General features: G+C 37.8%; 1 protein-coding gene across 11 annotated transcripts in view; it reads right to left on the minus strand.

The window, feature by feature from the left end:
- Positions 1-17,373, minus strand: part of CASK (calcium/calmodulin dependent serine protein kinase) — a 389,604-nt gene that overhangs the window by 231,630 nt on the left and 140,601 nt on the right. For all 11 annotated transcript variants that reach the window (XM_049704817.1, XM_004281357.2, XM_004281355.3 and 8 more), the window contains exon 3: positions 1,568-1,673. In XM_049704817.1, the coding sequence (XP_049560774.1) occupies positions 1,568-1,673 (106 nt within the window). The remainder of the gene's footprint in view (positions 1-1,567; positions 1,674-17,373) is intronic.

Genomic DNA, 17,373 nt, shown 5'->3' on the forward strand with positions numbered 1-17,373 from the left:
ATCAACTGAAAGATATGTGTGGAGGTACACAGTTTTCAAACATCTTTTAGCAGGATTCCTGACAAAGATTTTGAAGGCTGTGACTCTATGACAGAATTTCTAGGCTCTTTCCCACTCTGGCTATCCCCTTCTGGAAGCATGCCAGTGTCCTGCTTACCAGGAACACTCCAGGGAGAATGAGCAATACACAGCACACTGGGCCTATGGCTTGGTTCTGAATACTATACACTTCTAATTAAGGTATCTGCAGGTTCCATTCAAGGCTTTTAAAGCTGTTGCAACAACTAACTAAATTGCTTACATCTTTTTCATATAAGCAGTTACAATTAAGTTCATAGTGATCTTGCACTTATATATGTGAATGAATGAGTTTACATTAACTGGTCTTAAATTTCACCTTGTTTTAGCTCCTTTGCTACAAACTTGTAAAATATTTTAAAATTTGGTCAGATATTCAATGTATTAAGCTCGCCCTCTGTAGGGGGCAGCTTCTAACAAGGCTCCCAGTAATCACCACCTCCAGGTCTTCACATCCTTGTGTAATCCCTTCCCCTTGTGTGTGGACTGGATCTAGTGACTTATTTCTAACTAATAGAATATGGCAGAAGTGATGGTGTGTGATTTCAGAGATTAGGTTACAAGACTGCCGTCTGTCTTGTTCCTACTCTTGTGCTCTTGCTTGCTGGCCCTGATGAAGCCAGCTGCCATGGAACTGCTCTACAGAGAAGCCCAGTGACAAGGAACCTAGGGAGGTCTTGGGCCAACAGCACATGAGGAACTAAGGCCCTCAGTCTGAGAGTGTGCTTCCAACAACCATGTGAGTGAGCTTGGAAGCAGATCCATCCCCAGCAGAGCCTTAAAATGACTTCAGCCCTGGCCAACGCCTTGATTACCACCTTGTGAGAGACCCTAATCAAAGTCACCGATTACAATTTTGAACAGAACAGTATGCCATCCCATAAGGCTTTATACAATCTCTTTGGACACAATCATCCAACCAGCTATGAAACTACCCAATTATACTATCCTTAGCTCACATTCCTCCATCTTATTGACAAAAATTTTGTGAGAAACATGTCGAGTGGCTTACTAAAATCAAGATATATGGTTGTCTACAGAATTTCCTTCATATGCCAATATGGTGATTATATCAAGAGGAAGTTATGTCTGTTATTACTTGCTTTTAGTTGCTAGAGAGGTTGGCTACATGGAGGCCTCTACTCCCATACCGATCCTTTTCACTAAGACTCTTGTACTCAGAACTTTATATTTTGGGACCTCCTATTCCTCTGAACTCTATTTCTTCTTCTCTGAAGTAGGCTAAAACTGTGAGGGTAACTGAATATGCCCAACTTTTGCTTCCTTAGCCATTGTGAACCTTACGATGAGATATTCCTTTTATTCTTATTACTTTAGGTCTTTCCAAACAGATGAGTTCACAAGTATTTTTAAATTTTAAGAGAAAAGCGTCAGCATTATCTAAGATCAACATTGCTTAAAACTTTAACCCTAAAACAAACAAAAAAAAAACACTTCAGCCCCTTCGGAAAAGAGAATGTACACTCACAATTCAAAAACCATGTAAAGCATTCCATCTGAGCTATATGTCTCCAATAACTCTACAATGTGGGGATGTTTCAGCATATGACAGATACTGGCTTCCCGCTTTAGATCTGCAAAACAAACACATAACATTTTGTTAGGCAGGATCAAAAGACAATCAGAGTGAATGATGAATGAATGGATGTGATCTATGGTAACATGAAGACTCCTCTAACTATAGAGATGAAATCCCCCATTCAAACTAAGCTTAACTTTTTGCCCTTTAAAATCTTTGACAATATAACTTGCTCATATTTCTTGCCAGCTTAAATCTATATACATTAGAGTCAGCTCTTATTAATAAGAAATCTAAATAGCACAAATACTTTCCTCAAACTCTTGTAAACAGGTTTCAAAATTTATAACTCTTTCTTTTTTTTTCTTTCTTTTTTTTTTTTTTTTGCGGTACGCGGCCCTCTCACTGTTGTGGCTTCTCCCGCTGTGGAGCACAGGCTCCGGATGTGCAGGCTCAGCGGCCATGGCTCACGGGCCCAGCTGCTCCGCGGCATGTGGGATCCTCCCGGACCGCGGCACAAACCCACGTCCCCTGCATCGGCAGGCAGACTCTCAACCACTGTGCCACCAGGGAAGCCCTATAACTCTTTCTTGATCAGCTAATAAGTAACTCAATTTGCTGTCTTGAATTTTACTTCTTTTTCTTAGTTTTCCCTAAATTGTCTAAGAATATGATGTTTATTCTTTAGCCTAAAATCTAGCATTTATAGACACACATCAGGGAAGTTACATGGAATAGGGGGCAAAAAAATAGTATGGTTAAACAGAAAAGGCACTACTCCCAACGTCAAAGTCAGAATTTTTTTTACATCATCTATAAAATGTGTTGGATAATTCAGGACACTACCCACAGTGTTATTTTCAAGAACAAATTCAGATAATGTAGGTAAGACTACTGTGTAAGTTACACAATACTATTTGGAAAATAAAAGTGTTAATATCCTCATTGTCATGCTCATCATCATTATCATCATCATCATCACCATCACACAAAAACAGTTTAGGCATAAGTATCACTTGCCATGTCTACATGGAACGAGATAATTAAAGCCTTCCTGTGTTAACAGTGCTGGAGTTTTACCTGCTTGCCAATGAATAAAATCCAATGTGACATTTTTTATATTTGGAAATAGAAGGGAGACAGGTAAAGAACGAAGGTTAAGGATATAGTGCACAAAGCAGAAGAGATAACATTATCTCCTCTCTGATTTGCTAATTCAAGTTAGTCTTGTCAACAAGAGCAATGGCTGCAGAAGGAACCTTAGAAAATTTACACAAGGTATAGGTGAGGAAAAGAAGTCAGTAAATATGACAAAAGAGAAGCCACCAGAAAAGGAAGAATCAATAATACAATATTAAGAAAGTCAAGGAAATAAGGGGAATTAAGGCATAGGTAGTTGGAGAAGGCTGAGAAAAGGCTGTAAGATTCAACCAGAAAAGACCATAAATGTTCTAAGATCAAATTCTGTGGAGAGGTCAGGTTCAAAGTCAGGATGCAGACAATTATATAATAAATTTAGATTTATCCTATCTCTCACTGGTCTAAGTACTTAATATGGTCATTGTCTTTTTTTTTTTTTTTTTTTTTGCAGTATGCGGGCCTCTCACTGCTGTGGCCTCTCCCGTTGCGGAGCACAGGCTCCGGATGCACAGGCTCAGCGGCCATGGCTCACGGGTCCAGCCACTCCGCGGCATGTGGGATCTTTCCAGACCGGGGCACGAACCCGTGTCCCCTGCATCGGCAGCCGGACTCTCAACCACTGCGCCACCAGGGAATCCCTGGTCATTGTCTTTTAATGTCCCAACAAGCCTGTGAGGTAGGTATTTTACAGATGAGGAAACTGAGACTTTGAAACTTGTTCAAGATCACATAGCTATTACAAGGGGTAGGTTTTGAGCCTTGGCCTGTCTAACTCCAAAGTCAGTCCTTCCACAATGCCACGGTGTGTTTAGACATGATCCCAGTAATAAGAAAGGAATAGCAGGGTCAAAGAAGGTTTGATTTGTTTGTTTTTGCAGTTGTTTTAAAGAGAACACTGTGTGTTTGTAAATGGCAGTGATGAAAATCCCATAGGATCTGGAGTCGGAAAACTTGGTGCCAGTCCAGCCCCTGTCACTACTACTTGCCGGCTGACTGCTAACCTCTACAAAATGCCTTCCTTATGGCAAATGAAATGGGGGACGTGATAGGTCATGCACGACCTACACAGTCTACAACTTCAGAGGGCAGCAGCAAGATTCAAATGAGAGAATGGATGTGAAAGGACTGTGTGGAGTGCAGCACTGTGGGGCTGAGGGGGTTAAGGTGCTTCAGTGTTCATTGTGAAGGAAGAAATGAGAGACACATGAAACATGGTCTCCACCTCCAGGGGAAGAGAGGTGTGAATAGGTGTGGCTTTTGCACTGGGAAGTCACAACTATGGGGAAGGCTTTTGACAAGTGCGCTGGAGGACCAGGCTGAAAAGCCAGACGACATAAATCAGATGCCTGCAGTTTTTTCTCTCCCTTTAAGATTGTTCTGCCTTCTGATTCTATGAAAAGCTTAGGAGTTTTAGTACTCATTTTAATGTTTATCTCCAGCTTCTCGTTTTACTGGAAGTCACCCTTTTCATATCTTCTGTTTTCACTTTAGTTTCTCTCTTTCCATTTCTTCCTATTCTGCTAAATGTCTGATTTTAATTCAGTGCTCTGACACTGGAGTCAAGAAGTAAAGAGAGATTTAGTGTTTGCCACAACGAACACTGGTCTTTTCTCCTGTTTTCAGTTTATTTTAAATTTTGCCCCTTTCATGTAACTACAGTGTTTCAATCCCCATATTCACCATTTGTCATGTGCCACATTTGTTATACTGAAAAATCATAAGTAGAAACGGATGCTCTAAAGACCCCTCTCTTTGACACGCACATGTCTGCTTGGTATATAGCTGAACATGCTCCTGGTCTAGTCTCTTATCACTTTACCCATCCTCAAAATGAAGGAAGGATTGCTGGGGACCCTGCGTCCAAAGATTAAAACAATTTAAATATCACCAGATCTGACATTTCAGGGACTAAAATCCGAACACTGACTGAATAGCACAAAACTAACAACATAAAAATGTATTTGAATTTATAAGGGCAATGATGCAAAAGATGGCCTACATCTAGGATAGCTGCGGCACCATTTTCCATAATTCAAGTATCAATTATATGGGTGTATTAAACAGCCCAAATAGAAAATCACAGTTTACAAAACATGAATGCACCATATATGCATTCAAACTATAGATTCCAAGAATGTTAAGCTCAAAATGTTTGTTTTAGGTGTGAATGTGAATTAAAGATGTATGTATTAACTGCTATTAACTCCTTGCTGATATAGCAAACTAAAAATAGTATTTTCCTACAAATCAGCTCATGAAGCAGACCAGGAAGGAATTCGAAAGTAGGTGATAATATAATAATATGATTTGAAATTGTGATTATCTGACTGCTTATAGATACTAGCTCAGAACATTCCTTTGAGTCACCTGACCCACAGTTACCATGGCTGTTTTGAAGTTCTACTTTATCTATAGTGACAAGGAAGAGTGGTAACTCCTCCACTCTTCCTTGTACTTTTTCATTTTGTAATTTTGCAGGGAAGTTTTTAAAGATTTAAAAAATAATCTACTTCTATGTTTAGTGCCCCTATATTTAACTATGTGCCTATATTTCATCAATTTATTTTCTTTTAAAAGGGGCACTAGTAATATGGAAAGTAATATTAGATCTTCTGATCAAAATTTGAGAAACACACTTCAATTGAATCAGCCCACTATATGGCATGAGAACTACTACTCCTACCAGTTTCCTAAGAAGTTCGAGCTATCCAACAACAGTAGAACAACTATGTCCTCCAGGGTCTACCTTTCCAGTCTGCCCCTCAAATGAGGGAGAGTTAGGAAAGCCGTTTCAGACGGTCTGTTTTAAAAAGAATTTTCCTGAAAAGTATTTATTATTCATTTTACTATTAGTTGTTCTTGGAATAGGAGAATTTTTCATGCTACCTTTTAAAAGTCAGATGCCACTTTCAGAGTGCCACGACTCTGTAGCAAGCTAATTTGACCATGGGGTCAAAAATAAGTTGGGTATTTACAAATGTGACTAAGGAAAGGAATGCTTTCTGACATTCTTAGCATTGGAGCAACAATCTCATCCTTAATATCTGAGATTTAAAGGTTAAATTTAAGAGTCAGCTTTCACAGAATCATTCAATAAGGATTTAGTTCAGCATCATCCAACAGAAATATAATGCAAACCACATATACAATTAAAATGTTTTCAGCAGCCACATTAAAAAGTAAAAAGAAACAGGTGAAATTTATTTTAACATATTTTATGCAATCCAATATATCCAAAGTATTATTATTTCAACATATAGTCACATTAAAAAGTATTAATGAAATATGTTACATTCTCTTTTTGTACTAAGTCTTTGAGATCCAGTGTGTTTTATACTTATAGCACATCTCAGTTGGGAGCAGTTGTATTTCAAGTGCTCAATAGCCACATGTAGCTACTGGCTACCAAATTAGAATGGTGCAGCTCTGGATAAATTGACTTGCTTTAATTATTATCCTCTTAATTGTGAGTTCTTCTGCGTTTCTTACACAACTATCTGTAAAGTCATTCAGTCATTCCAAAAAGAATCTAAACAGATTTTTTTAACCATTTTTTTAAAAAGTGAAGTATAGTTAATTTACAGTGTTGTGTTAGTATCAAGTGTACAGCAAAGTGATTCAGTTATAAATATATACATATATATACTCTCTTTCAGATTCTTTTCCATTATAGGTTATTAGAAGATACTGAATATAGTTCCCTGTGCTAAACAGTAGGTCCTTGTTATTTATCTATTTTATATATAGTAGTGTGTACATGTTAATCCCAAACTCCTAATTTATCTCTTCCCCCCATACCCGCTGTTACCCCCTCTGGTAACCATAAGTTTGTTTTCTATGTCTGTAAGTCTATGTCCAAACAGATGTGTTATTAAAAAGCACTTCCATAGAAGTAAACTCTACAGCTTTTAACAACCCAAATCCATCACTTAATAACTAAATCTGGAATTTCTTCACTATTGTTAATCTAAATCCTTTACTTGTTTGGTAGTTTTTAATCGTTTTATCTTGCTTAATCTACCAAACACAAAAAGGGTAGTCAACATCCACTGTATAGCAGCCCTTTGGACCCTTCAAAATTTATTGAATGACCTTAGACTATGCAGCATAATATCTGGGATTTTAAGTGTCCCTCTGTAAGTCCTCATTTAATAATTATAATAACCCTGTAGGTACATCTAGTTTCACTTTACAAAGGAGGAAACTGAGGCCCCAGGTTTAGTGAGATACATAAGAGGTTGAGATCACACAAGTAGTAAGTAGAGGAAGCACAGCTAATAACTGAGGTCCAGTGCTCTCTACATGATACCACAATGGCTCCTGGGGCTATGTAGTTTTTATATGTGCCCTTAAGATCCAATCATATAACAGTGTTAATGTGGTAACACTGACTTGGGTGAGAAGCTATCAAGACTGCTACAGAACCAGCATATTTCAGCTGCACTGTCACCAGTGATAATCAGAAATTAGACACTGATATTTTTACTAATAAATATATAAGTATTCTAATTTGTTTCCAAAGAATTTCCAGTTTCTGTTAGAAACTCAATAGTTAAAATGCACTAAGAGCTGGCCCAGGCTCCAAATGCACATAAAGAATGTTCCAATCTAGTCATAAAATAATTAGGACAAGTATTAATGTGTTCATCTGAATCAACATTAATAACAAAACAGCTAAATGAAAGTCATTATTGATTCAACATTTTTTCCTTGGTGTGCTGAAATTAATAACCATGGGATATTTTAAGAAAGGGATCTAAGCAGAACCTTGGAAGGATTATAGCAGCCAAGTCAAATTCTGCTGCTGGGCTCAACCTTTAACTAATAACCAATTTGAAGACTAAAGATACCAGCTGCCTTTGGCAATAATACAGGTCAGGTTGGCTTTAATGAGGCCATCTTCCTATAAATCAAGAAAGTTGACCTTCTCAACTAGTGGATGACCAGAGGCCCAGACAGGGCACCACACCAACCTGGGTTAATGGGAAAGTCATTATTTCCTTGATCTTTTACACATTTCACTAGCACATTTTTATTACCTTTTTTCACATACAAACAGAAATCCAAGCAGCTTCTAATTTCTTTGAATTCTTGCCAATTTAATACAATCTTATGGCCTAAAATCTCATCTGTCAGGTGGATAAAGAAAATAAGGAGCATACCATTAACTGAGGATGTTTGACTGATGTAAATTGTTCTTAAATAGCCAAATATATTAGTTAAAAATCAATCTTGACTACATTAAGCATTTACAAATTAATGGGGTTTTGGTAATATATTTCCCAAAGAATTTACAGTTCTCATAAGTGTAATAAATTTATTAAGGCAGCCTGCCCAGTTGAATACCAAATTTAAACTAAATTCAACACTATATTTGATGTATTGTCAACAACTATCAGCAGGAAATTATAATAAAGCCAACTGCTGTAAGAACTACTTGTCTTCCTTCTCACTCTTCATTAGGATGAGTTTGGTAAATAATTAAAGTGTCATTAATTTCCTAGGGACTTACATTTAAAACAACTCCAGGTCATTCTTAATCAATATTGAAGTACTATAATTCATTTAGCTTATTAATTAGATATTAATAAAGATTACAGGTGACCAATTCAATGATCTTTATAATATTTATCTTCTGAGGTGTTAAAATGTCCTAAAAGAAGAACATGTGCTTCAAAACTATCTTACATAAGAGCCAACAATAGGTTAAAATGAAACCAAATTATCTGTCTCTTACAAGATATAACTCTGAGTCATCAATTCAAGGAGTTACTCAACCATGAATTTGGTGAGAATCTGTTCTGAACTCAACTAATAAAAATAGAAAGATGTTAATTACGTGGATAAAGGAAAAAGGCAGAAATGACTGAAATCCAAACCACATAAAGTTCCAGCATTAGAGTTTTTCTCAAATATATGACGGACCATTATTAAGATCATATTCTGCACATGATAAAAGTAGAAATACAATGTTCTAAACACCTCTAGAATGTACAATTCCTGGGTTGCTGTTCATTTTGAGAAATGTAAACCAAAAGAGTTTTACAAAAAGGGAGAAAGATGGGGGCATTTTACTCTTATGAAACCCAGACACCTATTTCAAAATGGTACTCCTAACTTTACAAAAGAAAATTGGAGATATATCAGTTTATACCTCAATTACTTTTCAATATTAAAAGTCATAAAAAAAAGTATATGTTAGGAGCTGAAGGAACTCTGTGGGATGATAGAGTGTATATATTTAAACTCATTGTGACACATTCACAGAAAGAAAGACAAGATGAAAAGGTAGAGGGCTATGTATCAGATGAAGGAACAAGATAAACCCCCCCAAAAAACAACTAAATGAAGTGGAGATAGGCAACCTTCCAGAAAAAGAATTCAGAATAATGATAGTGAAGATGATCCAGGACCTCGGAAAAAGAATGGAGGCAAAGATAGAGAAGATGCAAGAAATGTTTAACAAAGACCTAGAAGAATTAAAGAACAAACAAACAGAGATGAACAATACAATAACTGAAATGAAAACGACACTAGAAGGAATCAGTAGCAGAATAACTGAGTCAGAAGAACGGATAAGTGACCTGGAAGACAGAATGGTGGAATTCACTGCTGAGGAACAGAATAAAGAAAAAAGAGTGAAAAGAAATGAAGACAGCCTAAGAGGCATCTGGGACAACATTAACACAACAACATTCACATTATAGGGGTCCCAGAAGGAGAAGAGAGAGAGAAAGGACCTGAGAAAATACTTCAAGAGATTATAGTGAAAAACTTCCCTAACATGGGAAAGGAAACAGCCACCCAAGTCCAGGAAGCGCAGAGAATCCCAGGCAGGGTAAACCCAAGGAAAAACATGCCGAGACACATAGTAATCAAATGGACAAAAATTAAAGACGAAGAAAAACTATTAAAAGCAGCAAGGGAAAAATGACAAGTAACATACAAGGGAACTCCCATAAGGTTAACAGCTGATTTCTCAGCGGAAACTCTACAAGCCAGAAGGGAGTGGCATGACATATTTAAAGTGATAAAAGGGAAGAACCTACAACCAAGATTACTCTACCCGGCAAGGATCTCATTCAGATTCAATGGAGAAATCAAAAGCTTTACAGACAAGCAAAAGCTAAGAGAATTCAGCACCACCAAACCAGCTCTACAACAAATGCTAAAGGAACTCTCTAAGTGGGAAACACAAGAGAAGAGAAGGACCTATAAAAACAAACCCATTACAATAAAGAAAATGGTCACAGGAACGTACATATCGATAATTACCTTAAACGTGAATGGATTAAATGCTCCAACCAAAAGAAACAGGCTCACTGAATGGATACAAAAACAAGACCCATATATATGCTGTCTACAGGAGACCCACTTCAGACCCAGGGACACATACAGACTGAAAGTGAGGGGATGGAAAAAGATATTCCATGCAAATGGAAATCAAAAGAAAGCTGGAGTAGCAACACTCATATCAGATAAAATAGACTTAAAAATAAACAATGTTACAAGAGACAAGGAAGGACACTACGTAATGAGCAAGGGATCAATCCAAGAAGAAGATATAACAATTATAAATATATATGCACCCAACATAGGAGCACCACAATATATAAGGCAACTGCTACCAGCTATAAAAGATGAAAACGACAGTAACACAATAATAGTGGGGGACTTTAACACCTCACGTACACCAATGGACAGATCATCCAAACAGAAAATTTAAAAGGAAACACAAGCTTTAAATGACACAGTAGACCAGAGAGATTTAATTGATACTTATAGGACATTCCATCCAAAAACAGCAGATTACACTTTCTTCTCAGGTGCACAGGGAATATTCTCCAGGATAGGTCACATCTTGGGTCACAAATCAAGCCTCAGTAAATTTAAGAAAACTGAAATCATATCAAGCATCTTTTCTGACCACAATAGTATGAGATTAGAAATGAATTACAGGGAAAAAACCAAAAAAAAGAGAAACACATGGAGGCTACACAATACATTACGAAATAACCAAGAGATCACTGAAGAAGTCAAAGGGGATATCAAAAAATACCTAGAGACAAATGACAATGAAAACATGACAATCCTAAACGTATGGGATACAGCAAAAGCAGTTCTAAGAGGGAAGTTTATAGCCATACAGGCCTAACTCAGGAAACAAGAACAATCACAAATAAACAATCTAACCTTACACCTAAAGGAACTAGAGAAAGAAGAACAAACAAAACCCAATGTGAGGAGAAGGAGAGAAATCATAAAGATCAGAACAGAAATAAATGAAATAGAAACAAAGAAAACAAGAGCAAAGATTAATAAAACTAAAAGCTGGTTCTTTGAGAAGATAAACAAAATTGATAAACCTTTAGCCAGACTCATCTAGAAAATGAGTGAGAGGACTCAAATCAGTAAAATTGAAATGAAAAAGGAGAAGTTACAACACACAACACAGAAATACAAAGCATCCTAGGAGACTACTACAAGCAACTCTATGCCAATGAAATGGACAAACTGGAAGAAATGGACAAAGTCTTAGAAAGGTATAACCTTCCAAGACTGAACCAGGAAGAAATAGAAAATATGAACAGACCAATCACAAGTAATGAAATTGAAACTGTGATTTGAAATCTTCCAACAAACAAAAGACCAGGACCAGATGGCTTCACAGGTGAATTCTACCAAACATTTAGAGAAGAGCTAACACCCGTCATTCTCAAACTCTTCCAAAAAATGGCAGAGGAAGGAATACTCCCAAACTCATTCTATGAGGCCACCATCACCCTGATACCCAAACCAGACAAAAATACTACAAAAAGAGAAAATTACAGACCAATATCACTGATGAATATAGATGCAAAAATCCTCAACAAAATACTAGCAAACAGAATCCAACAACACATTAAAAGGATCATAAACCATGATCAAGTGGGATTTATCCCAGGGATGCAAGGATTCTTCACTATACGCAAATCAATGAATGTGATACATCATATTAACAAATTGAAGAATAAAAACCAAATGATCATCTCAATAGATGCAGAAAAAGCTTTTGACAAAATTCAACACCCAGTTATGATAGAAACTCTCCAGAAAGTGGGCATAGAGGGAACCTACTTCAACATAATAAAGACCATATACGGCAAACCCACAGCAAACATCATTCTCAATGGTGAAAAACTGAAAGCATTTCCCCTAAGATCAGGAACAAGACAAGGATGTCCACTCTCACCACTATTATTCAACATAGTTTTGGAAGTCCTAGCCACGGCAATCAGAGAAGAAAAAGAAATAAAAGGAATACAAATTGGAAAAGAAGAAGTAAAACTGTCACTGTTTGCAGATGACATGATACTATATATAGAGAATCCTAAAGATGCCACCAGAAAACTACTAAAGCTAATCAATGAATTTGGTAAAGTTGCAGGATACAAAATTAATGCACAGAAATCTCTTGCATTCCTATACACTAATGATGAAGAATCTGAAAGAGAGGTTAAGGAAACACTGCCATCTACCATTGCAACAAATAGAATAAAATACCTAGGAATAAACCTACCTAGGGAGACAAAAGACCTGTATGCAGAAAACTATAAGACACGGATGAAAGAAATCAAAGATGACACAAACAGATGAAGAGATATACCGTGTTCTTAGATTGGAAGAATCAACATCGTGAAAATGACTATACTACCCAAAGCAATCTACAGATTCAATGCAATCCCTATCAAATTATCAATGGCATTTTTTACGGAACTAGAACAAAAAATCTTAAAATTTGTATGGAAACACAAAAGACCCCGAATAGCCAAAGCATTCTTGAGGGAAAAAAAGGAGCTGGAGGAATCAGTCTTCCTGACTTCAGACTATACTACAAAGCTACAGTAATCAAGACAGTATGGTACTGGCACAAAAACAGAAATATAGATCAATGGAACCGGATAGAAAGCCCAGAGATAAACCCACGCACCTATGGTCAACTAATCTATGACAAAGGAGGCAAGGATATACAATGGAGAAAAGACAGTCTCTTCTGTAAGTGGTGCTGGGAAAACTGGACAGCTACATGTAAAAGAATGAAATTAGAACACTCTCTAACACCATACACAAAAACAAACTCAAAATGGATTAGAGACCTAAATGTAAGACTGGACACTATCAAACTCTTAGAGGAAAACATAGGAAGAACACTCTTTGACATAAATCACTGCAAGATCTTTTTTGATCCACCTCCTAGAGTAATGGAAATAAAAACAAAAAGAAACAAATGGGACCTAATGAAACTTAAAAGCTTTTGCAAAGCAAAGGAAACTACAAACAAGACGAAAAGAAAACCCTCAGAATGGGACAGAATATTTGCAAATGAATCAACGGACAAAGGATTAATCTTCAAAATATATAAACAGCTCATGCAGCTCAATATTGAAAAAACAAACAACACAATCAAAAAATGGGCAGATGACCTAAACAGACATTTCTCCAAAGAAGACATACAGGTGGCCATGAAGCACATGAAAAGCTGCTCAACATCACTAATTATTAGAGAAATGCAAATCAAAACTACAATGAGATATCACCTCACACCAGTTAGAATGGGCATCATCAGAAAATCTACAAACAACAAGTGTGGAGAAAAGGGAACCCTCTTGCACTGTTGGTGGGAATGTAAATGGATACAGCCACTATGGAGAACAGTATGGAGGTTCCTTAAAAAACTAAAAATAGAGTCACCATATGACCCAGCAATCCCACTACTGGGCATTTACCCAGAGAAAACCATAATTCAAAAGACACATGCACCCCAATGTTCAGTGCAGCACTCTTTACAACAGCCAGGTCATGGAAGCAACCTAAATGCCCATCGACAGACGAATGGATAAAGAAGATGTGGTATATATACAATGGAATATTACTCAGCCATAAAAAGGAACTAAATTGGGTCATTTGTTGAGACATGGATGGATCTAGAGACTGCCAAGTAAGTCAGAAAAGCAAATTTGCATATTAATGCATATATGTAGCACCTAGAAAAATGGTACAGATGAACCGGTTTGCAGTGCAGAAACTGAGACACAGATGTAGAGAACAAACATATGGACACCAAGGGGGGTAAGTGGCGGGGTAGTGGGGGTGGTGGTGGGATGAATTGGGAGATTGGGATTGACATATATACACTAATATGTATAAAATGTATAACTAATAAGAACCTGCTGTATAAAAAAATTTTTTTAATTAAAAAACCTCATTGTATATATATTAAAAGTCTTTGGACTGTACACTTAAATAAATTTTTATTCAATAAAGTTTAAAAAAGAAAAAAGTTATTGCAGTAAGATAGGAATTCAACTAATATGTCTAACTAAAACAATGTTATTCACATATCTTGTATTTTACACTTTCCTAAATATGTTATTTACACAGGTTTCCCCCACTATCCGAAAGTAGAAAGCTTCTATGAACCCTTCTATATGCCAAAATGACATGAAGTGAAGAAGTAATTACCTTTTTTCATAAAAGCAAAAATTCTCTTCAGATTTTTTTTCAGTTAGTGAGAACAGGTACTAATGTAGGTCTTTTGTAAAAGTAAAGTGGTGTGATGTGAACTTTCAACAAAGCAGGGGATACCTTTATTTACCTTCTATTTTTATTTAGTTCCAGCTGAGGAGTTCAACAAGGATATGTGGTAGGACAGGCTTCCTTACTACCCACTTCCTCCCACACTTCCTTCCTGCAGAATGGGGCCTGCCGAGGAAATACTGCCAGCAGGACCAAAATTCTCTCCAGAAAGCAATTTATAGTGTTTAATATATAAATAAAAGAACGACTGAGGGGCTTCCCTGGTGGCGCAGTGGTTGAGCGTCCGCCTGCCGATGCAAGGGACACGGGTTCGTGCCCCAGTCCGGGAGGATCCCACGTGCCGCGGAGCGGTTGGGGCCGTAAGCCATGGCCGCTGAGCCTGCGCGTCTGGAGCCTGTGCTCCGCAACGGGAGAGGCCACAACAGTGAGAGGCCCGCGTACCGCAAAAAAAAAATAATAATAAGAAGAAGAATGTACATTTACAATCAATCTACGTTTTTCTTGACGTTTTTCGCAAAAGCTCTTTTGCCATTTCATCAGACTTGGAATGGGTAAAACATACGTTTCCTTAAAAAATGAGATAGAAACAGAGGCCTCTAGCATCTGATCCACATACAGTTTAGTGCAATCCCAGCAAGGCAGAGCCGGTGAAAACAAGAGAAGGAAGTCAGGTAGGGCCTTAATCCCTCGTCACTTAATCATTTGTCACTTAGTAACAAAAGGCCTAATTCATGTCTCAATATTTTGGGAAACAAATACAAACAATTCCTTATTCAGGTCATTCTAGATAATGGTTTATTTCATGTAAGTGACTTTTCCAGAAAGAGTACCAACACATCCTAGTTTGTCCAGGACTTTCCAGTTGTAGCACTGCAAGTTCTGTGTCCCAAGAACCTGCCCTCAGTCCCAGGCAAACCGGGATGGTTGGTCACCTATTTCCACAGATCTAGCACTTATCCTTTCAAATGCTAACACTCTTCTGTCCAGAGGCAGTTCTGATGTAATAGAGCAACAGATCTGTAGTCAAAAGGCATGTCTTTAAATCTTATCTCCATCACTTAGTAGCTGTTATAACTCTACATCAGTTTCCTGATCTATAAAATGGAAAAAGTAAGAGAATAGCTACCATACTGGTTGTAGTTAGCCCTGGATGATTAATAAAGTATGTGAAAGTGCTTGCCATGGTGCATGACACAGAGCATGTGCACAGTAAGTTTTGTTTCCTTTCCCTTTGACCATTTTTGGTGGAAATAATTCTTTCCTACCTTTACCAAATGCCAATCAAACCAAGTTTGATGGCAAGAAGTTGGCAACGTGAACATTCAATTACTAAACCACACTACTGCACAGTTCTAAACCTACTTTTACTTTGAAATTTTTCATCTACAATTTTTTTGGAAACCATGTAATATAGCTCATAAGGAACTGAATCTGAAGTTGACCAAAGAATTATTTGGGGGGAAAAAGGTAAAAAGCAGGTATAGTTGAAGTGTCTAATAATGACACTGGTTAAAATAAAAAGTAAAACAGAATCCACATAGCTGCATGAGTGTGACCTACTGACTACCAGCATCATCATTCTTCTGGACAACTCCTGGAGTCATCTTCACACCAGCTACTACTTCTCCCCCACTTCCCATATGCAGCTGCCCAAACCTGCCCGTTCTATTTCTGCAACACCTGTCAAAACAATTTGCCCCTTCCTGCACTTAGCCTAGCTTCAGCCCTCATGGATTCTTGTCTGGATCACAGCAAAGATCTTCTAATGGGTTTCTTTACCTCCAGTTCTTTCTTTTCATTCTACTCACTACTGTCATCATAGTTTTATTCTAAAACAGTCATTATCAGACTTCCTAGTGGCACAGTGGTTAAGAATCTGCCTGCCAATGCAGGGGACATGGGTTCGAGCCCTGGTCCGGGAAGATCCCACATGCTGTGGAGCAACTAAGCCCATGTGCCACAACTACTGAGCCTGAGCTCTAGAGCCCGTGAGCCACAACTACTGAAGCCCGTGTGCCTAGAGTCCCTGCTCAGCAACAAGAGAAGCCACTGCAATGAGAAGCCTGCTCATCACAACGAAGAGTAGTTAGTCCCCGCTCACCACAACTAGAGAAAGCCTGCACGCAGCAACAAAGACCCAACACAGCCAAAAATAATAAATTTTAAAAATAAATTTATTAAAAAATAAAATAAAACAGGTATTACCATATTACTCCAAAAACTTCATTGCTCTCCATTCTATATACCAAGACGTTATAATCCCTCAGCTCCGCTTGGAAAGCTTTCTAAAAATGATTTTAAGTCAAACAACCTAACTGGGGTCCACAGAGCTATTTAGCAACATAATTGAGAAAGGAACCTAGTTCTCCTGCTTCTTAGTCAAGTAATTTAGGTTTTCTTTTTTCTTTTTTGGGGGGAGGCTGTCACACATATTACATTCCTTTCTAACTTCTCCCATAATCCTCCCTGACCCCCATCCTGAACTACCTGCAGCTACCACAACACCCACTCCACCCTCCCCCTCCCCCATGCTCTCTGTGCTCTTGAAAATGCTGCTCCCAATGTTTGATACTCTGTATGCTTCCTTCTCTGCTGAAAAACACCAACTCATTCATCAAAATTCTACTCACACTTTGCCTCAAAGTCCTTCTCAACAGTCTCCCCAGCTGAGGTAGGCATATCCTGCTGTGATCTTACAACAGTCCCTATACATACCTCAGTATTTCAGCATTTCCCAAACTGTACTACTGCCAGTGATTTATATTCTTGCCAACCCTGATGGAAGGCAGCACCAAACACACAGAACTCACTCAGCCAACGTCTATTACATCTTCTGTCTCATATATATATATATATATATATATACACACACACACACACACACACACACGCACACACACACATATACATCACTGAATCAGAGAGTGTTAAGAAATGGGACAGTAAAGGAGCCGTCCCATGCTCCTCTACAAAATTTGAGACACTCTACTCCAGGTAGCATATACACACTGACTAAAGCATTTTCAGAGGATGACCAA

The sequence above is a fragment of the Orcinus orca genome, chromosome X (assembly GCF_937001465.1).
Source record: "Orcinus orca chromosome X, mOrcOrc1.1, whole genome shotgun sequence".
Classification (NCBI taxonomy): Eukaryota; Metazoa; Chordata; class Mammalia; order Artiodactyla; family Delphinidae; genus Orcinus; species Orcinus orca.